The sequence below is a fragment of the Podarcis filfolensis genome (assembly GCF_964270895.1).
Source record: "Podarcis filfolensis genome assembly, chromosome: 2".
Taxonomy (NCBI): Eukaryota; Metazoa; Chordata; class Lepidosauria; order Squamata; family Lacertidae; genus Podarcis; species Podarcis filfolensis.
In genome coordinates, this window is record NC_139605.1 from 36,061,566 (window position 1) to 36,086,299 (window position 24,734).

General features: G+C 45.8%; 1 protein-coding gene across 3 annotated transcripts in view; it reads right to left on the reverse strand.

Annotated features, from left to right (window-relative positions):
• SRGAP3 (SLIT-ROBO Rho GTPase activating protein 3) overlaps positions 1–23,671 on the reverse strand; it is a 191,387-nt gene extending 167,716 nt beyond the window's left edge. The window contains exon 1 of one of the 3 annotated variants that reach the window (XR_014544879.1): positions 22,732–23,666. Coding sequence is in view for 2 of the 3 variants with exons in the window: in XM_083600535.1 (XP_083456661.1) it covers positions 22,732–22,798 (67 nt within the window). In the remaining variant the exon portion in view is untranslated. Of the gene's footprint in view, positions 1–22,731 lie in introns of all 3 variants that reach the window. The other 2 variants (XM_083600535.1, XM_083600536.1) reach the window with 2 other exon arrangements.
• Between the last annotated feature and the right edge of the window lie 1,063 nt (positions 23,672–24,734).

Sequence of the window (24,734 nt, forward strand, 5' to 3'; positions counted from 1 at the left end):
CTCAGAGCTCGGCAATGCAGAAGAATTAGGATTTCATGTGGCAAGGCCAATTCCAAACCAATGCCCACAGTTCATATATATTTTGCAGGAAGAAGGCAGGTGCAACTACCTCAGAACTCTGAACTAAAGAGTCAAGTAGTCTGTCAGCCACCACGGAAGAAACTATATGCTTACAAACACACACCAGCTGAAAGTCCTTGTGCAGCTTCAATTACTCTCAATGAAAGCAAAATTATTCCACCTGTAGTCCCTTTTTATCTACGTCCATCTGTTCTCTAAACAGGTGCTAAGTGCCAGTGCTGTTCATGCAGAAGTCACAATGAAAAAAGGTACAATAGTTACATATCAACCAACACCCAAGGGGGAAAGTCTGCCTTTTCCTTATTATTTCATTTCTCTTTACTATCTCTCTCAGAATCTATCACACTGCCCTAATGAACAAATAAAGGCAGTGTTGTTCAGTTGTATTAAATTCCTGTTAATTCACAGCAATCCTCAAAGCATCTTGTAATAAATGAAGGAAGGCAGGAGAGATTGCTCAAAGCAAAATAAATAAATAAATAAACCCACCCCAAAATAGAACAATTTTAAAACAGCATCTGTATAAGCACTTACCAATCTAGCACAAAAGTTTTCAAGAATGAATTCCAGTGATTCCAAAAATGCTATGAAAATAACCACCTGGAGCATTTGTAAATGGAAAGGGAGAATATAAATGTAACCAGTTAACAAGTATGGATTCCCTAAATGAAGAATTTCATAAGGAGGGCTCTGTTTAGGAACATAAGAAAAAGATTTACCATTATCTCCATATGACAAATTTGCCTTCCAAACACTTAAGCCAAGATTCTGAGCATGTCGAGAGAATAAAGACTGCAGTTTCTCCATTATAACCTTAGAATGCTGAAGTCAGGGAGTTGGACCTTGCTTGGACTAAGCAACTTTTGTGAGGATTGCTAGAGCATCATCCCAAGTCATTAACAGCACACATCTCTGGTTCCATTTCTCTCCTGGTTCTTCTATTGGCCAAGATGCCCTTCTGGGCTGCTAAAGGAAGCAAAATTTATCTTCTGCCCTGTAGCAGCAAGCATGGATGAAGAGGTAGGCAACAGACATGGGGAAGAACACACCAAGAGAACTGAAGGAGGATTTCTGAGACTGCAGTTCAGCAATTCCACAGTTTACCATGTTTTTTAATGCATCCTTAATCCTAGGCACAACCCAGTGCTTTTATCTCCATGGGGAAACAGATTCCAGCATCATTGGGGATTTTTAATACTGTACTAGCATAGCAAAGTGCATAAGAGGAGCTATGCTCCAAGAAAAATGTTTACATGCTATGTTTTTCTAGAAGTCACATTCATGATATGATCCTCACTACTTTGTCTTAATTTTATCCCATTTCATAGAGCAATTATGAATAAATTTTCATGCCACACAAGACTCAAGCTTGAAGCGTCTAGTGCTCCATTCACAACTATTTTCATGGCCCTCTCAAATGCACTAGTAGAAGACAAGGCCTTTTACAGCTACTGTTGATAAAAAAGCAAAAGAGGAAATATGATTATGGGTATATTTTGCAGTCTAATATAGAGATTGCCAAAAGATGAACACCAAACTAGCATTTGCAACAGTTAATGAAAGATTTAGCCAAAAGCAAAACAAAACAAAAAAACCACTACCTAACCACCAGAGAAGATATTTCCCTGCTATATTTATAAGGCTGTATCAAAAACAATTGCCTTTCTACCATTAAAGCATATTAACTCAGCCATGTTTTAGAGATCTGATAGTATACACTTGTTGTTCTGGCAAGACAAAACAACACAATCATATGTATGACACAAACAAGGCAAACCCATAAAAGTCAGTGGTGCTTACTCCCAAGTAAGTGTTGTAGTGGCAGGCCAAAGTATTATGCCTGAAAGCTTATTTTTAAGAGCTAGATAGTCAAGAATCTACCATGTCTTTTGGAATGAACTTTAATTTGCCTACATTAAATAAGTTCCAATCCCTTCACCACTGAAATGATGTGTGCTTTGTAGAAAATTATTCAGTGGCCTAAATTGATTGGGGTCCAATTTAGCATGTTGATTTAACTTAGTGGAGAAAATTGAAAGAATTATCCAATGTTATTTTTATAAGCTGTATAAACACCTCAGTTTTCTCTAATTGCCCAAAGTATATGAAATGAAATATTCAGTTATGGGGGAAAATCAGCAGAACATATGAAATGCCCAGTCCTATACAAGCCTACTCAACCAACAGCATTTATTCATATATGGTAGTTTTAATGTAGTTTAATTTTGTTTTTACTTAAATAATTATGATCCTAAAATATTTACAATTCAACAGCATGCAGTTCCTTTATATAAATTAAATACAAGAGAAAATGGCACTAAATTGTTAATATACTGATTTTAACATGCCCAAATAGTTATGCAATTATATGCTTCCAAGGAATAGGTCACCTGAAAACAAAGTTAATTATAACTTTGAAACTGCCCAATCTGGTACCATATCCACTCATGATCCTACGGATTAATTTGGTCATAAAGCAATGCTTTTTCACATAAGGATCCTTTTCCACAGAAAAATGCAGTGGTGGAAAATGTTCCACCCCACTTATTCTCATTAGCATTTATTTTAGTGCATCTATTTACAGGTATTACAATCCAGTGTTCAGATAACATGCAAAGGAGAGCGATGGGGATGGGGAGCCCATTGGCCTTCTTGTGGAGACTGACTTGTATCAGGTTGTATCCATAAAAACCCCATGGGCATTTTAGAACCCTGGAAAAATCAGAGTGATAAAGCACAGGGAGATTCTGCAGATACAGGAAACACTCCACAAGGTCACCCTCCATGAGCTATGTGGGACAACAACTAAGGGGGAAGAGTTAGGATACTTATCCTCCCTGTCCGTCTGTCCCCCCTAGTGTTCATAAAACATAATTCATAATGCCTCCCTAGCACTTTTGCATCAGCAAAAACTGAACCTCCAAAGTATCTGGTCCCATCTAGTCTACTTTTGTGCTACTACAGTTTCATTCTTCTACATTCCAGCCTGTTTTGCAAAATTATAGAATCATAGAATCATAGAGTTGGAAGAGACCACAAGGGCCATCGAGTCCAACCCCCTGCCAAGCAGGAAACACCATCAGAGCACTCCTGACATATGGTTGTCAAGCCTCTGCTTAAAGACCTCCAAAGAAGGAGACTCCACCACACTCCTTGGCAGCAAATTCCACTGTCAAACAGCTCTTACTGTCAGGAAGTTCTTCCTAATGTTTAGGTGGAATCTTCTTTCTTGTAGTTTGGATCCATTGCTCTGTGTCCGCTTCTCTGGAGCAGCAGAAAACAACCTTTCTCCCTCCTCTATGTGACATCCTTTTATATATTTGAACATGGCTATCATATCACCCCTTAATCTCCTCTTCTCCAGGCTAAACATGCCCAGCTCCCTTAGCCGTTCCTCATAAGGCATCGTTTCCAGGCCTTTGACCATTTTGGTTGCCCTCCTCTGGACACGTTCCAGTTTGTCAATGTCCTTCTTGAACTGTGGTGCCCAGAACTGGACACAGTACTCCAGGTGAGGTCTGACCAGAGGTCTGACCAGACTATTACTTCCCTTGATCTAGATGCTATACTCCTATTGATGCAGCCCAGAATTGCATTGGCTTTTTTAGCTGCCGCGTCACACTGTTGGCTCATGTCAAGTTTGTGGTCAACCAAGACTCCTAGATCCTTTTCACATGTAGTGCTCTCAAGCCAGGTGTCACCCATCTTGTATTTGTGCCTCTCATTTTTTTTGCCCAAGTGCAATACTTTACATTTCTCCCTGTTAAAATTCATCTTGTTTGTTTTGGCCCAGTTCTCTAATCTGTCAAGGTCGTTTTGAAGTATGATCCTGTCCTCTGGGGTGTTAGCCACCCCTCCCAGTTTGGTGTCATCTGCAAATTTGATCAGGATGCCCTTGAGTCCATCATCCAAGTCGTTGATAAAGATGTTGAATAAGACCGGGCCCAAGACAGAACCCTGTGGCACTCCACTAGTCACTCTTCTCCAGGATGAAGAGGAACCATTGATGAGCACCCTTTGGGTTCGGTCAGTCAGCCAGTTACAAATCCACTGAGTGGTAGCATAGTCAAGACCGCATTTTACCAGCTTCTTTACAAGAATATCATGGGGCACCTTGTCAAATGCCTTGCTGAAATCAAGGTAGGCTACATCCACTGCATTCCCTTCATCTACCAGGCTTGTAATTCTGTCAAAAAACGAGATCAGGTTAGTCTGACATGACTTATTTTTCAGAAATCCATGCTGACTATTGGTGATCACAGCATTCCTTTCTAGGTGCTCACAGACTGTTTGCTTAATGATCTGCTCCAGAATCTTCCCTGGTATTGATGTCAGACTGACTGGACGGTAATTATTTGGGTCCTCTCTTTTCCCCTTTTTGAAAATAGGGACATCTATAACATCTAGGGTTGGACTATACTCCCTAAGCATGGTCCAAAGGTGTATGAGGCTGCCACATGGTTCTCTGTTCATAAAACTATATCCTCTCATGAATGGACACAATTAAGAAAATCACTATGGTAATCTAAAAGATTTAGACTACCAGATTTTGTAAGAACTGCCATAAACCATACCGAATAGACCAATGTGTTCTCATTTACATTGGCCTCGTCCACATATAATGGTAACTCAAACTATGACTTATTTGGACCACATGAACACACCGGTTCTTGCTCCTTTCTAGTCCTTTTAGCACAGTGTGGCATGGAAGACTGAGCTCCCTAATACTCAAGCTCCATTCTTCTTATTCAGAATGCAAGCAACTAAATAAACTTCACAACTATTCTTCGCAAACCCACCAAAGACAAGCACCCTGGTCCATCTAAAAAAAAGAGACAGAGGTTGTGCTTTTTTCTGTCTTACATATCAGCTCTCTTAGAAACGCTTTCGTCGGCCTGGCAGAAGTTCCTGGATAATGGCTTTAGTGGGTGTTTAATAGTGGAACTACATAAATCCCATTAAAGCTATCAGAAGTAATGATGTGGCTGCACTGTGCACCTCTGAAAGGAGGCTGTGTTTCACTGTCTGTGACTTTTCTAATGAATGAGGAGAGTCGGAGATCTGTCAGAGTTTGAACATTAGCACTTGAGTACACAAAATGGCAAGTTCACTCCAGGGCTATGCCAAACGGACAAATGTTTACAAAAGTACATGCAGACAATGATATTTTTGAGAAGTTTCATCTATATTGAAAATTGCCTGCTTCTTCTTTTTGATGGAGACACAAAATTCTTTTGGGGGAGGGGATCCAAGTACCTAGAATTTCATTTTTCCAAAAACAAACAAAGCCTGTTTTGAGGTCATTTTTTAAATAATGACTGCCACCATAAAAATGTCTGCCTCCTTCGTCACACACTGGGGGCTACTGCTAGGATGGGCATCAGCTGAATGAATATCTGCAGGAAAGGTGCAAATGAGAACAGCCAGAGTGGGTACAGGACCCCTAGAGCAGCTCATTTTTTCCAAGAGTTGCAGTACAGTTATTTTTAAACCTCAGCTGCTAAGAAATATGTTTTTACAGATGGATTTCTTTCTTTTTTCCCTTCCTTTTTGATGAGCATGTCTTACAAAAATTCCAAAGATGTTTTATTTGAATGCACATCCAAATGTCCCATGTTTTTTGGGGGTACGGCAGGTAGGGGAGAAACAGAGATTAGACATACGTGGGTTTGTTATTAATCAGAAGCAAATCTCACCGGATTCCAGCATTATGTGACTAACTGCCAAGGAGGGATAGGAGCGAAAGATTGGGTTCAGATAGTATCTAAAGGCAAGTCTACCCAGTTTGCTCTTTGCAAAGCACAGCGACCCTTCAAACTGCAGACTTCTCCAAATTATGCAATGCAGTTCTCTAGAACAAGCAATGTGTACTAAGGTAAATGCATATACAGCTGCATATGTTAGTGAACATGTACACAAATAAACATTTTGGAAAATATAATTATAGAAATATGATTTGCAGAAATATGTACGTAAGGCAAAACTGCATATGAAAAATGCATATTAACAGAAACTCACACTAAAATGCTGGTCAATTTTTATGAGAACTTCAAAAAAACAATTCATAAACTGTTGCGGAAATGTGGAGAACTCAACTCAAAATTGGAAAAATGAGAAAGAGAGAAACCATAAGTGACAGATCTGCCCAGTTCTAAAAAGGTAAAGGTAAAGGACCCCTGACAGTTCAGTCGCAGATGACTGGGGTTGCGGCGCTCATCTCGCTTTACAGGCCGAGGGAGCCGGCATTTGTCCGCAGACAGTTTTTCCGGGTCATGTGGCCAGCGTGACTAAGCCGCTTCTGGTGCAACAGAACACCGAAACCAGAGCAGTGCACAGAAACGCCATTTACCTTCCCGCTGGAGTGGTACCTAGTTATCTACTTGCACTTTTGGGTGTGCTTTCGAACAGCTAGGTTGGCAGGAGCTGGGACAGAGCAACAGGAGCTCACCCTGTCGCGGGGATTTGAACTGCCGACCTTCTGATCGGCAAGGTTTAGACTCAGTGGTTTTGCCCAGCCCAAGTAAATTTGCCGACGAATGAGTGAAACCATTCAAAGAAACAGAATCTGGGGGCTTTTCATGAAAGCATCTGTCCTCAAATTACTGGGATAATTTCACAAAAATTTGGTCAAATCAATTTTGTTCTTCTCAAAGTCACTCTTGCAGATTTTGATCATTGATCAGGGGTTGGGGAGACTGTCCTTTCATTTTCTGCTATCCATCCCTTTTCATCCCAGGTAAAGAGCACATTTTAACACCCTTTGGCCTCCTCTTCCATATTCTTACTGTGGTTAGCCAGAAGTAGTGGATTCAAGATGGATCAGGGGAAGGAGTACCCAACCTACAGAAATCAAATGCTGTTTAGCAATATCTGCTAAAGACTTCCAATCTGTCATACCAGCAGTTGGAAGGTAAGGATTTCCCATTGTTTATTGTGGGAGAACCTCAGCTGAATTTAGGCAATGTGCTACACAGAAACAGTTGAACTCCTTTGAGTACTGACTCTGTGTGTGTGTGTGTGTGTGTGTGTGTGTAGCTTTTTCCCCAGCCAGAATTCAACAGAATTCTGTTCTGGCACCTCTCAGGTGGGCACCATTGCCATTATCCGAGAACAAGGTAGGCATTCATGGAGAGTTCTGGCACCCCTTTTTCTAGAAAAACAGGAGTGTGTGTGTACATTTTCAGTGTACCTTCTGTATTCAGGTAATACACTTGAGGGTTTGCAGATGTCCTTGTTAAAAGAAAAAACTGGGGAGGAGAGAAAGCTAAAGGACTCTCACAGAATACCCCAGAGAATGTTCCACATCTGTTTCATAATGGTATCTTTTCAGGTTTGGATCTGGCTGCACTAAGTGTGCCTTCACTCGCTCTGTGGGGGTTTTCTGTTTATAGTCTAGTTTATCACTTGATGGTTAATGGATTACAGAGCACAGATTCACACTTGAGCTCCCTCCTTTATAGCTCCTGATACAATGGATCAGAAAACCGCCATTTAATATAGCCATAATATTTGTCAGAGCCTATTGAATGCCTTGGAGCCTTCCACTGCAATAAAATGCATGGAGTGCGTGCATGTTTTTGAATGTATGCATGCTGGCTGTCACCTACTCTGTACTAGATTTCTCCTTTTGGGGCAGGTACCTCCCATCTACATTGCCTTTATCTCAAGCCAGCCAGGCATATTTCTCTCCTGGAAATAATGGGCAAACTTCTGTTTACCAAAACTCTCATTTTGATCTCGCATTCTGCAAGACATTGCAGCCTTCTGCTCAGATGTCGAGCCCCATCCCTAGTACAGGGGGACATGCCTCTTCAATTTTCTCTCATTATCATTTTCATATGTCAGCTGTTCTACTGCCAACATGCTGTTTCTATTAGATTTCTCTCCCCTCCCTCCTTACTAGCCTACTTCATTTTGGAGGAGTCATTCTTTTTAGAGAGTCTGTAACTGAGACCTAAGCATGATATGTATAGAGAGTTAATTTTTTGTGTGACGGTACCTCCACGTTTTTTGCTGCCCATGGTAACCATTTCGTGCTGGTATCCATAGCACTTTTATCAAGATATAAGCCCCAGCATCTCACTTCTCATAAAAAATGTGCTAGATACAAATCTTCAGAATTATCTTCAAACAACCCTTTATCTTTTAACATAGAGGTGAACATAGGAAGCTGCCTTATACCGAGTCAAACCATTGGCCTATCTAGCTCAGTATTGTTGATACCAAGAGCAGCTCTTCAGGCAGGATTCTATCCCAGCCCTACGATGCTGAGGATGGAATCTGGGACATTCTGCATATGAAAGAGATGCTCGACTACTGAGCTATGGCCCCTGAGGAGTTTAAGATGACAATTTTTTAAGGGAAACACCCAATTTAGAGATACAATCTGGTACAGACAAAAAGACACCATAACACCACTCACACTGGCTTTCAAAGAGCTTTTGGCTAAAGCAGTACTTTGAAACAAGGGCTGGGAAGTATAATGTGGGGGTGTTATCAATTTTAGACCATGGGGTTGGAAGACTGCCATCACTGCTGTCAGAACTTCAAAAGGCAAGAGGGCTTTTAACTAAAGGTTTTTGGACCACTTTCCTGAATGTTCAAGATTGCAAGGAGAAGGCTTTCCCCCCCAAATACTGCCTGCCTTGAAAAATATGCTCATATTTATATCCCACCTATCGCTCTGTTATGAACCACAGCAGCCAACCGAAGAAATACAAAACCACAACTGGCCTAAACTGTTCCAACTGCAGGACAGAACGCCACCTATGAACCAGATTGTTTGAGTCCCAGACTTGAGCTGGCATTTGTAGGATTTACTAGAGATTATCAATGCTGTCAAGTTTTGGCAAAATTATTATTTTCAGTTTAGGCCTTCAGAGGAAAGAAACCATACAGAAAACACAGAAAAGAGAACTGCTGCCATTACAACACTGCTGCTGTCCAAAGATGCTGTCCAACTTGGCACCCCATATCATGTCCATTATTTAATATCTGACCTCATTTTATTCTAGGCCTAGTTCTGTCTTATCACACCTCGGCCTACAGCCCCTGCTCCATTCCATTCCAATGTTCCCTGTTGGCTAAAGCCAAAACTAGTAGGACTGAAACATTTGAAATTAATATGAGTCTAACAGATTGCAAAACAGTATTTAGGGGACACTTTCCCCATAGATTCTACTAAACGTTTAAAAAATTGCTTCCCAACTGACAGAAGTACTTATTTTCAAAATCACAATCTGCAAGTGCTGCCTTTAAAGATATCTCACCTTCTTTCACATACAGAAGGAAATGACCATTCTAATGTTGGTCTACTTCTGTAAGTCATCTAAAAAAAAAAATGCTTCTTGCTTCAGAACCAAGTTATGGAGCCACATTCAGGAGTAAATGTAAAACATAAGAAGCTGCCTTATACTGAGTCAGACCATTAGTCCATCTTGCTCAGTATTGTCTACATTGACCAAGCCCACAAAAACAACAACTGAGAAGCAGATGAAGTTGCCTGGACAAGAGGAACGCACCAGGGTTGGATGGGGTGCCCATGTTGCTCTCTGCCTGGAAGCTGCTTCAAGGACCCCTTTCCATCCCAACACCTTTTCCTGCTGGAGATCCTGGCAGATTTCCTTCTGCTGGCAAAGCAGGTGCTCTAGTGTTGAGAGCCAAGGGGGTGCTCCAGGTGGTGCACGAGGACTCCAACGCCTGATAGGTGATTTTTGCGCCTCCACCCATGGGCCTACACTGCGAGCGAGGGCCAGTTTTGCCAGCCCCTGGGTATGCCTCTGCTGGTCAACCAACTGCAATTTCTTCAATCAGGTGACAATTCCAGGCTTTACAAAGAACTACACATTAAGAAGATGGCAGGAACCCTCAGTGCAAATGTCACATCCGTTTTGGGCTTGCCTGATCTTTCAGGGGAACAAGCAAAGCCACTTATGCTTTCAGCCACCACCACACAGCCCCCATTAATCTGAAATTTCAGCCTCTGTTGGCTCTGGTTCTTCGAGTTCTTGACCCATGGCTCCCATTTGGCTCATGTTCCAGCCTCATACCCCAGTGCTTTCCCAACTTCTTCAATTTAATAGTGGCTCGCCTCCAATCAGCAATTGTCAGGGCAACCTCAACCCTGCCATCTCCAAATTAAGCTTCTTTCTCTGAGCTCCCAGTAGCTGACCTGCTAAAGCACCTTGCAATTTTAGATGCACAGACCATTCCTGGCCCTCAGCATTAAGCTATCATTAGCTTATACATTTCATTAATGCAACATATATCATCTTGTGTTGATGCAAAGAGGTAAATAAGCGCAATACATGCCCTTTTCAGGAAGGAACAATTAAAAGCTTTCCTTTCCAGGTCTTCGCTTTCGATGCTGGATTGCTCACTGCCTGGAATAATCAGCTACTCTGTAATTTGGTGCAGAGTTTTATAACACCATGATCAAAAGCCATTACACAAACAATCCTCCCCAAACTATTTCTTTGACAATTTCCAGGCGCCGTTACATTTCACTTCATCTTAAAAGCCACCTTGTGAGCATTAGGAACAGAGCAATTAGCTATTTTATGCTTACAGGCTTAGAATCACACAGCAGGTGAGAATCTGATCATCTACTAATCTAGTCCACTGTACTGAGGCTGGTTCCCCTCTGCGTTAATCTACATCCACCTCCATGCAAGAAAGGTTACATCTGCATCATGCATCTAAAGCACTCTGATACCACTTGAATGACTGTGGCACACACACACACACACACACACACACACACACCAAGAATCTTAGGAACTGTAGTTTGTTCAGGGTGCTGACCTTACAGAGCTATAACTCCCAGCACCCTTAAACAACGATGATTTCGCCATCCAATGGCATGGATTTATAAGATGGACACAAGACCTGATGACAACAACAAAGACACCACAGACAAGTGGTGAAATCTGGAAAGACTTGTTAGGATGGAAAAACAATTGTGAATATACATATTCTACACACAAGCTTATTATCACGCAATGGAAAATGCATGCAGCCTATATTTTTGTACCTTGACTCTTTTTTATTGTTAGTGTTAGACTTGTTTGCATGAAAAACTTAAATAACTTGTTTTAAAAACAAACAAACACGAACTACAGTTTCCAGGATTTTTATGACTGTTAAAAGTGCCATTAGAATAATTAAAATGTATGGTATAGCTGTAACCAAAACTGAATGTCACCCACACAACAACAACAACCACAAAGAATGGGTGTGTGGCAAACAAGGCACCTTGTGCTAGAGGCACCTGTACAGTTTAACAAAGTTTAGACTATAGCTAGTTTAGACTATTTGCATCCTGACATCTTCAAGGGAAGTTTCTCTCACCCCAACTGTATTGTGAAGGATCAAATTCAAACAGCAGACTATGCTACGTGGATTCCCTGCTCTTGATCTACATCAGCAGCAGCCAGGACTGAAGAAACCCATTGAATCCTCATGGCCTCAATTCATGCAGCAAGTTCTGCTTTATGACATAGCTAGAACAATGCACAATTGCCACAGGGTGCCAATCCCCATTGCAAAAATAATGATCAGCACAGTAAGAGCAGCTGTGAACTGAAATCACCCATCGTCACAGCTTAAAAGTTCCCTCACATGTTTGTGCAACAGACACTACTTTCCGAAAGTACAAGACTGGAGAGCATGTTGACGCTAAGGAACCATTGCTCCATGTTATAAATTCCTACGCAGAGAACAACTTAATGCAGAAATTTGTCTTTACCTAGTACAAACCACAATATGCTTTGCCCAGCTCATATCACAGCATGCAATAAGCTCACACGCACCCATGCAGGGTCATAAGACACAATGACATGTAGGTAATACAGCAATATCTGCACATGCCTTCCATGTGACCATTTTGTAACATGTAAAACAACCTGTACTTACCCAAGCTATGAGCCACATATCTATTTACGAGTTAATTGACAGTTGTTTCGATACTAGCATACCTTTCCTAGGATTCAGTCCAAGGCAACTATCCATAAATGCTGTGCAGGTGCTTGACGAATGTCTGGAAGCAGTACTAGGTTGGCTGAGAGCCAATAATCTGAAGCTGAATCTCAGTAAGATAGAGATGCTGTGGATGGTGGTTCTCATGTCCCGGAATTAGGTAGTCATCCTGTTCTGGAGAGGATTGCACTCCTTCTGAAAGATCAGCCTGGAATTCCAGCCTGTGTTTCACTTTGTCACTATACCCAGGTGGCCTCAGTGGCAAGGAGTATCTACTCCTTGAAATGATTCAATCAATCAATCATTTTAATTGAGCATGGTTTTGGCTTTGGAAAGGCAGCATACAAAGTGGACAAACAACATATAAAAAACTACATTACTGCAAACACAGAAAAGCAGACATAAACAAAAAGCAAGACATCAAAAAGCAAACAACCAAACTGAACCACTTCTACACAAACCTTAAAATCCGAAATAAATATACAAAAAATGAACAGCAACAACAGCAACAACCTCCCCCAACAAAAATCCCCAACCTCAGTCCAAGATTCTGTTCAACAGCCTCAGCTTTTGCAGCTGCAGTCAGTCAGGGCTCTGCCCTCCCAGACCAGGGGGGAAATGGCCTGCAAGGCACAGAGCAGGTATTCCAGGACTCACAGCCTAGTCACCATGATCCACACTCTTTATGGAGTTTTACAGTGCCCCCACACTGACAAATTTTAAAATGGACTTTGAAATCCACCTCCAACTGCTTTTAACTGACATTTTAATGTTCTGTATTCAATGGCTGCCTTGAAAAAATAATGCCCTTGTTTATACTGAAACTGATATTTAATGATATAAACAATTTTCTGCTGCTATCATAATATTTTCAGATGGCAGTTTTATGGATTACAATATTTCATAGTGAAATGTTATCTTAAAATGTTGTGAGTCAACTTGGGAGGGTTAACTCTGAAAAGTGGCTTGTAAATAAGTAAATTATCACCTGCCTTCCCCCTACCTCCAGCCACTAGTCACAATGAAACCAAAGGCCACAAAACAGTAGAAGGCACATGTAGAATTCAGCCCCTCTCAGCAAGCCTCCCCCCAAAACATATCACCTGTACTGCCCATTACCCTAGGATGAACAGTTGGACATGGCAGATTCTACTAACACTACAAAAATAAAGCAAAGTTATTCACAAACCAACAGCAGCCACAATAGGGAATCCAAGTGCTACAGGTGACGGCATCTAGTTAACATTTTCTCACACTTGTCAGAAACCTTCTCCTTCCAGACAAGCAACTTAAGATACAGAAGCCCCCTTTTCTCACATTCCAAAAGCATGTAAAATCTTTGGGACCTGCCACAAAATACTTCAGCTGTTCCACAGCCCCTCCCACCTTCACATCCTGCTTGTGGGCTTTCCAGAGACATCTCGTTGACCACTGTTGGAAACCACTGTTGGAAACGGCTGGATCATTGATCTAATCTTGCAGGCATCTTCTTATGTTCAGTTCAAGAATTAAATACTCTGCCAAGTCAGCTCTCTTAGCAAAATGCTTGGGCTTTCTTGTCATCTGAACGCCAAAGACGAGAGACGCATTAAGTAAATAAAAAGACCCAGTGCAATGACCCAACAGCAGAAATGCATTCTTTTATCTGGAAGAGGAAATAAGAAAGAGAAGCCTTGGATGATCAAAATGAGTGAACATCGGAAAGAGTTTTGGAGCAGTCCATAGCAATAAAAGGTTGAAGGATAAGGGATGAGGCCACATTCTGTGAACCATATTACAGACCCACTGGTATATAGAGGAGGAGACGTCCAAAACTTGCCATGGGTGATAGCAAATGCTGTATCATGTAGGACAGATATAGCTCAACTGTGGTCCTCTAGACGTTGCTGGACTACAGCACCCATCATCCCAGCCCACTGGCTGGGACTCCTAACAACTTCTGAGGTTAGCCACCTCTGATTTAGGACAACTTACTGCAGGAACTGAAGCCCTCACATCAGGCCCACCAGCAAAATGCCATCCATGTAGATCATGTGATCCTGACTCAAGCAGCAAGTTGCCATCACAGTTAGCAAGTCCTGCCTCATGTACCCTGGGAACACCACTGTAAGCACTCCCCTTTGGTTGCCAACTGGCTCGTCTTCAACTGGGAGGGGCTATTTAGATCAAGAGCTAGCTTTACGGCAGAGCACCAGCCCCGAGTTAGTATGTACTGCAACTATTTAAATCCAGGGCACGATAATATGAAAATTGCCCAAATTATACACAAACGGCTGACAATTAGCATACAGCAGCATGTGTTGTGACAGTTGCATCACTGTTCAAAGCAAAGCACTTAAGACCGAAAATGCCGAACACAACAAACAGATACACAAGACCAAAGATCACTTCCCAGTCCCAAAAATACCCCTTTTCAGAAGGTCTGACAATGATCCAAGAAGCAGCATCGATCTATTTAAAGTAGGGAGGCGGAACCTTAGGGCCAGGGGAGAAACAAGACCCCCCAGATCTCTCCGTTCATAGAATGATAGAGTTGGAAGGGATCCCAAGGGTCATCTAATCCAACCTCATGCAACACAGGAATCCATGCAGCTCTCAGGATTTTACCCAAGCCATACCTTCTGCCCCCCAGCCTTCCCTAGGCTGCCTCCATGCCCTCAAGTCATGGCTGTAGCCAAGAGGGGACAGGGAGGGGCAGCTGCCAACCCCCCATCAAGTAAATCAATACAAAATAACCACTGTATTTTTCTGTGTATAAGACTAGGTTTTTTCATCTTATGCACAGGTAGTGTTGAGGGCTGTTTTCTTAATTTGGAGTCCCCAAAAATAGGGGGTGTCTTATACATGGGAGCGTCTTATACACAGAAAAATGCGGTAACTGAGGTTCTCCCCCCCCCAAAAAAAAACCATAAAATCTGACACCCCTCCAACATAATTCCTGGCTACCCTAATGCCTTGAGTACTTTGGCAGGCTAGGATGTGCCCTTTAACTCTGATAACCCTTTGGTTGCCTGAGTAGTGACGTGGGGGCGAGGTATAGACACGTCTGACTGTTGCATGGCTGGGAGCTGGAAAGTTAATAATCACCTCTGCTGCCCCGCCTCCTTCTTCCTCTGACCACGCCCATGGCTGCCATAGAGAGTTGGGGTGGAAAAGGTTCCCCTCTCCTGCTTAAAAGCATCTGGGAGATGATGGGGTGGAACTCACCTTGAAGGTGACTCAACCAGTCTTAATTCTGCTGCTCAAAAGAGTTCCCAGCTTTTAATTTAGTGCTTCAATTAATATTGTGCTTAGTGTGTGCATTCTGATTATTTTTATTCAGAAGCTTTCCAAGTGTGCTCTGGGAAGAGGAAATAAATCTGAAAGTGTTTCTTCTCAATATAAAATTTAACTGTATTGAACAGAGGAAAGACCAGATCCCCATAGCTATCCCTAGTCTTAAAGCTACGTAGCCCTTTTAGAACTCTCTCTGTCTCTGTCTCTGTCTCTGTCTCTCTCTCTCTCTCACACACACACACACACACACACACAGACACAGAGGAACACTGCAAGCTACTCGACTACTAACAATGAAATAACCGCTGACTAAAACACAACATTATGGCAACAGCAGCAGATTAAGAAGTTTCCTGTAGGAACTACTACAGGATATCCAAGAACAATTATATGGGATAATATGTTCTCTTTCATTTTAATCTGTCAGATCTTGCCTCTATTGAAGTTAATGGGAAAATTTCCACCAACATGCAAGAGTTCCCAGATTTCATCCTGTCTATTTTGGCAAGGGATATCAAACTGCAGCCCTAGAGACTCAAATATCTGTAAAATGGTCTAGTCTAATGCCAACCTTCCCATCACAGAGGGTGATACCCAATGTTAATCGGAGTATGGATCTGCTCTGTTAGAGCCACTGAAATCAATACGCTTAAGTCATTTGATTGGGTGGGTCTATTTCATGTGTGGCTTAGCTGGATAACATCCAAAACTGTTCATTACAAGGACTGTGGTGCTTACACAGATAGTCTTCTCTTGGTTTTACTTTGGTACTTCCATGCCTATAGGTGTTGAAATATACTCAGAGTCGCAAAGTGATTTCATGCTCTTTATTCAGCTCATAGTGGTGAGGAGGAATGAATGAATGTCCCCTCAAGGTATCTGCTTTATATACATTATTTACACAATGGGCTGCACATGATTGGCTAATTCCGGAATTCTACTGTAAGCCAATCAGGTTGTGGATTCACTTCTATCTGGAGCATGATTGGGTGGTTCCTGCCAACCAATCATATTGCTGCATTGTTCTAGGACCAATCAGACTGCTGCATTCTGAATCCTATTGTTCTAGGACCAATCAGACTGCTGCCTTTTGGATCCTATTGTTCTAGGACCAATCAGACTGCTGCAGTTTGGATCCTATTCAACTCAGTACATAACACCCCTCCCCTCTAAGTTCCAGTCCTGCCCGGGAGGTCGCATTCATAGTCCTCGAGGTACGCCGGTGGCCTACGTGTGCGTTGCGGCCTGGGGTGTTCCCTGGTCCGGGGTTCAGGTTCTGGCTCATGTTCCAAGGATGCTGGCTGTGATGGGCCTGTTTGGTCTGGTGCAACCGGCTCGCTCAGTCGTGGTTCTGGTTCCGGTGTCCTTTCGGCCTCGCGGGTCCTCTCTGTATTTACTGATTCTGCCTCTCCTGCTTGCCCCTGCTGCTCTATGGGCCTCACTGCCCCTCTGTTCCCTTGGGACTCCTCTGACCTTTCCTCCTCCTGGTTTTCTCCCGGGAATCGTCGCCGTATCTGGTCGCAGTGGCGGCGCCAGCATTGCCCTCCATCCGTTAGCACCTCGTACGACACGGGACCAGTGACCCTGGTGACTGTGGCGGGTACCCATGCTGGGCCTGCCCCAAAATTCTTTGCGTACACTGGGTCCTGGGCCTCGAAGGTCCGGGGGTTCCTGCCTTCCCCCACCACTACCTCATCCTGAGCTCTATCGGGGTGAAGGCGGTCCAATCTGATTGCAAGGCGCCGACCCATTAGTAGTTCAGCGGGGCTCCGGCCAGTCGTTGAGCTGGGGGTGCTGTGTTGTGCTAGGAGGAATGTGGCAAGGCGGTACTCCCAATCCCCTTGCGTCATGCGGCTAAGGGTGTCCTTGGTGGTCCGCACCATGCGTTCTGCTTGGCCATTGGTGGCAGGGTGGAATGGCGCCGAACGGATGTGGCGGATGGCGTTCTGCGCTGTGAAGGTTTGGAATTCTCCTGACGTAAATGCAGTCCCGTTGTCTGAGACGAGAGTGTCAGGGAGCCCGTGGGTTGCAAACAGCCTGCGTAGTACCCGGATGGCTGCGGACGTAGAAGTGGACGGTACCAGTGCGACTTCCAGCCATTTGGTGTAGGAGTCCACCACTATGAAGAATATTTTCCCCTGAAAGGGGCCAGCGAAGTCCACATGCAGGCGTGACCATGGTGCTCGGGCGGACTCCCAGGACTGGACTGGGGCCCTTGGGGGATCTGGGCGGGATTCTTGGCAGGCCTGGCAGTGTTTGACCCAGGCCTCTATCTCTCCGTCGATCCCCGGCCACCACACATAACTCCTGGCAAGGGCCTTCATTCTTACTACCCCTGGGTGTGTCTCGTGTAGGGCTGTGAGGACCCTTTTGCGGAGGGGCTGGGGAACAACGACCCTGCTTCCCCATAACAGGCACCCCTTGTGGGCCGACAGTTCATGTTTGCGGGTTGTGTAGCCGGCGAATTCTGGCCCGGGGCTGCTGCTGGGCCATCCCCTCCACACCCAGTCCAGGACCCGGGAGATGACCCTATCTTTCTTGGAATGGTGTGCAACTTCTTGTGCCTGAATGGGGCGGTCGGGAAGCAGCTCCAGGCTCATAACCTCTTGTGCAGGTGCTGGGTCGGGGCCTGTTTCCGGTAGTGGTAGCCTGCTGAGGGCGTCCGCATGGCCCATCGCCTTCCCAGGGCGGTGAATCAGTGCATACTGGTAGCTGGCAAGGAAAATTGACCACCTGAGGACACGAGGAGACAGCACTTGGGGGGTCTGCTTTTCGGGGGCAAACAAGCCAAGCAAGGGCTTGTGGTCAGTCACCACGGTGAAGGGCCGCCCGTACAAGAAATCATGGAATTTTTTTACTCCCTTCACGATTGCCAGACCCTCCTTGTCGATTTGCGAGTAGTTCCGCTCGGTTGCGTTGAGTGTCTGGGAAAAGTATGCCACCGGTACCTCTCTTCCATCCGGAAGTTGGTGTCCCAGGACAGCGCCAATGCCATAGGGTGAGGCGTCGCATGCTAGCACCACCGGCAGCCTCTCGTCGAAGTGTGCCAAGACCGAGTTTGAGACAAGCAAGTCCTTGACTGCCTGGAATGCGGCCTCCTGGCGCTGGCCCCACACCCAAGGGGCCCGCTTGTCCAGGAGTCTGTGTAGGGGCTCCGCTACCGCCGCCTTGTGGGGAAGGAAGGAATGGTAAAAGTTCAATAGTCCCAAGAAGGCCTGAAGTTCAGTCTTGTTCTTGGGCGCTGGGGCATCACAAATGGCCCGTACCTTGTCCCCAGTCGGGTGGACCCCTTCTGCGTCCACCATAAATCCCAGAAAGTCCACCTGAGGCACTCCTAGTAGACATTTTTCCCGCTTCACCTTGAGACCCGCCGTCTGGAAACGATGCAGAACGGTGCGGAGGCGGTCCTCAAACTCCTCTGGTGTGGGCCCGGCAATCAACACATCATCGAAGAAGGGGGTGACGCCAGGAATCCCTTTAAGGAGAGAGTCCATTAGGTTCTGGAATATGCCTGGTGCCACGCTGACACCGAATTGCAGCCGCTTTACCCTGAACGCTCCTCTGTGTGTCACAATCGTCTGTGCCTCTGCTGTGGCCTCATCTACTGGCAGTTGTTGATATGCTTGGGCCAAGTCCAGCTTGCCAAAAATTTTCGACCCAGCCAGGGTGGCAAGGACATGGCTGACCACTGGCACTGGGTATGCATGGGCCGTGAGGGCCTTGTTTATGGTACATTTGTAGTCTGCGCAGATGCGGACCGAACCATTCGGCTTGACGGGTGTGACGATTGGGGTTTCCCAGGGGGCATTAGGCACCGGCTCCAGCACTCCTTGCTCCACGAGTCGGTCCAATTCCTCGTCTATACGGGGTTTCAGGGCGAACGGGACCCGGCGGGCCTTGAGCCTGACTGGTCGTACTGCGGGGTCAAGCTGTAGAGCAATGGGGGGGCCCGTATACTGTCCCAATTTCCCATCAAAAACCCCCGGAAATTCCTTGCATATGGCGTCCACGTCCACTTGTAAGGTAGTGTGGTTCACCCCGGTGATGGCTAGCCCCAGTGGTCCAAACCATGCCAATCCCAGTAAGCTAATGTAGGGGCCCTTGACCACGAGCAAGTCCAGTTGCCGCGTCCGCCCTCGGTATTGCACCCTGAAGGTCCCCACCCCCATTGTGGGGACCTTACGTTTCTGGAAGTCCCGGAGGGTGAATGGGGCCGGCCTGAGTTTGGGACCCCCAGTAGGACACAGTTTCCTTAAGGTCCTTGCCGAGATTATGGATAGAGTTGAACCCGTGTCAAGCTCCATGCGGCATGGGGCCCCCTCTATCTGTACCTCTACATAAATTTTCTCTACGTTGGGGTGGGGCAACTGGTATACCTGGAAGTCCGTGAGCTCCGTCGAGTTGCCTTGGTGTGTTGGGCCCCGGGACCTGGGGCTCTTGGATTGGTCATCTGATGCCTGGCGTTGGGTGGGCCGAGCTCGACACACCCGGGCGATGTGTCCCAATTTTCTGCACTGCCTGCACTCTGCGTTGCGGAAGCGGCAGGTCCTCCTCTCGTGACTGTCTCCACAGCTTGCGCAGTTCCCTGCTTCTCGTCGAGGCAGCTGTGGTATGTGGGCTGCTTGAGTGCGCTGCTGTACTCGGTGCACCTCCTCCCTGTTGGATCCTGAGTCGTCGGTGAGGTCTTCGTGGTGGACCCTCGGTTGGGACGGCTGGCTCGGCCATGCCTCTTGCGTCGACCTCTCGGCAGCTTCCGTTGCCAGGGCCTCCTCCAGAGCGACCTGGAACGTTAGGTCCTTCTTAGCGTAGAGGCATCGTTGCAGCTTCTCATCCTTCAGGCCACCGACGAGGCGGTCACGAAGCATGTTCTCCAGCTCTGAGAAGTTGCAGAACCGGGCAGCTTGGCGGAGAGAGGTCACAAACCCAGTTATGGTTTCCCCAGGGGCTTGCCGCTTTGCATAGAAGGCATTCCGACGAGCCACCACAGAGGGCTGTGGCGAAAAGTGCCCCTTCAGCTGTTCCATTATTGTTTTGTATGGAACAGTAGCGACGTCTTCGGGTGCAAGGAGAGCCCGGGCGATTTCAAACGTCTCCTCTCCGCAGATGCTGAAGAATATTGCCCTCTTCTTGGCGTCTTCTTCATCGGTGACCCCTTTGGCTTCTAGGAGGAAGGTGAAACGGGAGGCGTACGCTTCCCAGTCTCCAGATGCTGGGTTGAACGGCGAGAAGCTGCTGTCGGTTGCCATTCTGAGTTCCTTGTGTCCCGGAGCTGAAGCCTGGATACACGGTGCGAGGCAGCGGTGCGGCAGGTGGCGGTGCTGCGGTGCTGTGTGTGGCAGTCAGCTCAGCGGGATCCCACCTTCGTCGCCAGTGAAATATACTCAGAGTCGCAAAGTGATTTCATGCTCTTTATTCAGCTCATAGTGGTGAGGAGGAATGAATGAATGTCCCCTCAAGGTATCTGCTTTATATACATTATTTACACAATGGGCTGCACATGATTGGCTAATTCCGGAATTCTACTGTAAGCCAATCAGGTTGTGGATTCACTTCTATCTGGAGCATGATTGGGTGGTTCCTGCCAACCAATCATATTGCTGCATTGTTCTAGGACCAATCAGACTGCTGCATTCTGAATCCTATTGTTCTAGGACCAATCAGACTGCTGCCTTTTGGATCCTATTGTTCTAGGACCAATCAGACTGCTGCAGTTTGGATCCTATTCAACTCAGTACATAACAGGTGTCATATGATTTTATTTACGGATTTAAAAAAAAAATAGTTTTATTTTATTATGTGAACATATACTGCATGAAACTAATATTTTCAAAGGCCGCCCAATGACCATTTACTGAAGGATGGGCTAGAACGAATAACGTAATCGACACGCACCACCTTGAAAGTTGTTTTCTAGTACTTTATTAAGTCCTTACACACACACTCAATGTAATGTAGGCTTCCAAAAAAACAAAACAAAATTGAACTACTTGATAAATAGCATACATATCGTCTTATGACATTATGTCACAATCACAGGAGGAGCACCAATGGTTGGTGCAGATGGCAGAGCTCACCATTAACTTTGCCATCAAACACCCCCCACCCCAAATCTTTTGCTGGCACTACTCACCATTCAGCACTGAACATGCACATGCAAAGCTAACCAGACTACTTGCCCTTTCAGCATCAGTCCATCAGTAATCCATGGATTAGCAAAACAGACGTAAACACTGATACTTCATGTCATGTCAGTCCCATAGTAAACACTACAATGTGTGGGGTGAAGTCCGCACCATGTTTCAGGTTTATACTGCTAATGGGCTTTGATTTTATCAATGAATGAGAGGGAAGAGAGTTCTGTTTTTCTAAATGCTTGATAAAAACCAAGAATGCAATGTGGTGCGTGGGTTTTATGTTGCACTTTGGGGTGTTGCTTAACGGACAAGAGGAGAGAGATGAGGCTGTGGCAGAAAACAACAGGCCGGATCCCACCAGATTAGAGCAGAACCTTCATCCAAGGGTGTGTCATCCATAGGTACTGGTGTGGAAGCGGAACAGATACCCAAGCTTCCTTCCTCCCTTGTGCAGAGCCTCCAGCACCGATCAGCTGAGATTGCTTGTCCTCAGCCCTACCCATTCCCCTGGGTTGTGTAACCTAAGAGCTAAGGAAGGCAACGAAAGGGGGGGGTGCTCTGTGTAGTTTTTAAAAATAAATAAAAGATAGGCTTAAGACACAGGCATATGAAGAAATGCAGACCCTTTCGTCTTAAAATGCTATTTGACGTGATGGAAAAGGCACCACATCAAGAAGCATCATTCTACATATGGGAGATATACACACACGCATATATAAATCGACGCCTACATACTCCATCTATGCAAATGCAAATCTAGCCAGCCACATACATATCTGTTATATACAGATGGGTGCCCCCGCCTACACCGAAATGGGGCTTTAATCGAAGGAAGGCACCATTTATCAAGCGATTTCGCGAGAAGGCTCCAGACCTCGCCGTAGTGAAGATTTTTTACTTTTCTTTTCTTTTTTTTAAGTGAGGCTCTTACTCTGAACCGAGACTGCTAAAAAGCCACCATTCACACAACTGCAATGCAGCTTTTACTACCCCCACCGCGATTCCCACCCCCCAACCGCACGACCTCTGCCGTCCACAAAAGCGAGCCATCGGCAGCCAGGGCTTGCTCGGACAACGCAAGGGCTTTCACAATAAGATTAGCGGTGCATAATAAGATTTATAACAATGAAAATGGGAGGGCGGCAGAAGAGAAAGGAGGAGGGGAGGGAGGCTGGGGGAGGGGAGGAAAAGGAACCGGGTGAAAGTGAGAGAGAGAGAGAGAGAGAGAGAGAGAGAGAGAGAGGTAGGTACAGCTTCCACTCACCTTTTACTTGAGTTTCATATTCTGCTATGATCTCTTTGTCTTTCTTGAACTTTGCTTGAGATGACATCTTCGGGAAGATCTACCAAGATCCCAAGGATTATTATTTTTCCCCACCCTCCTCTCCTCTTATCTTTTCTTTTAGGAGGAGCAGAAAGTCTCTCCCTCGGCTTGGTCTGCTCCGCCGGATCAGCTTTGCAGCCTTCTCCGTTTCTCACTTTGCTGCAAAGACAACACAGCTTCTCTTCTTCGCTCCCTTCCCCGGCATTTGCCTTCAGCGACCGGCGATCAAGCAGCAGCAGCAGCTTCAGAGAAGAAGAGGAAGAAGAAGAACCTGGCAGATCCAATAATCTACAGCTATTGCCCTTGTACTAACAAGAGGAGTGAATGAAGCGCCGGGGGTGCGGGTGGGGGGAGAGAGGGAGGAGGAGGAGGAGGGTGTGTCACCTGCACCCAAGTAGCCTTCAAAGAGACGTTCTGTGTTGGAGAGGACGATTCAAAAAAGAAAGAAAAGGCGGCGATCCAATAAATCAATCAATAAATAAATACACAGCCAAGCCCTGGAAGCAGCTGAGGGGAGGGGAGGGGCAGATCAGAGAAGAAAAAGCAGCAGCAGCAGCAGCACACGCAAAGGTTCCTCCTTCCTTAGCATGCAGGCAAACCCAGAGCAAGGAGGAGCGGCGTGAAAAGCTCTCTGGCTGTAATCCAAGGGAAGGTCAGGTTGCAAACGGGGATCGCATCCCCGGCTCCGCCTCGACCCACAGACATACACGCCCCCCCTTTCCAAGCAGGCTCGAGGCTCCCGATGCCGAACGGGGAAGGTGACAGGCGGCGAGGGGTGGGGATGGGGGGGAGCGAGCGCCCGAAGTTAGTTTGGCTGCTGCGAATGCATTGGCTCCGGTCTGCGGCGCCGGTGCACGGAGCTGCTTTTGACTGCGGGCTTGAATTAAGTTCGCTCCACGTCACGCACAGGCAAGGCCCCGCCTCCCGCATTTTGTAACAACGGGCACTTTGCAGCCTGCAGGGCGCTTCGGCTCACTGCAAGGGGCAGGGAAATCGGCAGCAGCCCCGCCAGCAAAGCAAAACAAACAAACAAACAAAAACGTGCAACGGGGGGAGATCTGCGGGAGCAGTCCTGTCTCACAGCAGCGCCTGGCCACCTCTCCTGCGGAAATAAAAGATTTGGAGGGACGGGTAAATTCGAGCAAATTGGGTCTAGAATGATTTACATTTTAAAGAAATTGCCTTGATCTCACTATTTGACAGAGGATTATTTTTTTTAGCACCGAGCAGCGTAATAGTTTCCAAGTTAGCTTCGTGCAAAGTTTAGGGCGAGGGGAGGGAGGGCGAAATCAAATTCTGTGTTGCTTTGCCCTATAGGTGGTTCCAGGTAGGAAGCTGAGATCGCAAGCAGTCGTCAGCTTTTCCGGGTGCACGCTTGGCACGTTAGCTTCCACACTGCTGCGGGCGGTTCTTGGCATTTTTTGTCCCACCCCTCCATCACTCCTTTCCCCGCCCTTTTCCCTATTCTGGCAATGGGTGCCCACTATTGGCGCTGTAAGTTATTGACAATGCAGCAGATCCACAGTGCGGTCGTGGGCATGCTTGCTGAGAAGTAAGCCCTGCAAAGTTTAGTGGGACTTCCTTATTTCCTGTGTTACCTGACCAATCTGGTGCCAGAGGGTATCGAATAAATGCCTGATTTTGCTGAGCGAGGGGCTCCTGGGCCTTTGGCGTACCACAGCTGGATGGATCTGGCCTGTGAACCACAAGTTTACCACCCCTGGTAAATAGGCTAAAGAATGCAAAAAGGGTCGTGCTGGATCTAGCCAAAGACTCATTTGATCCCACAGGAAGCCCACAAGCAGAAATGCTGTCTTACAGTATAATCCTCAAAGTAAGCACCAATGAATACAGTGCCACTTACCTCCGTGTGAATAAGATTGCAGCCTTGCTTGCTATAGCTATACAGTGGTACCTCAGGTTAAGTACTTAATTCGTTCCGG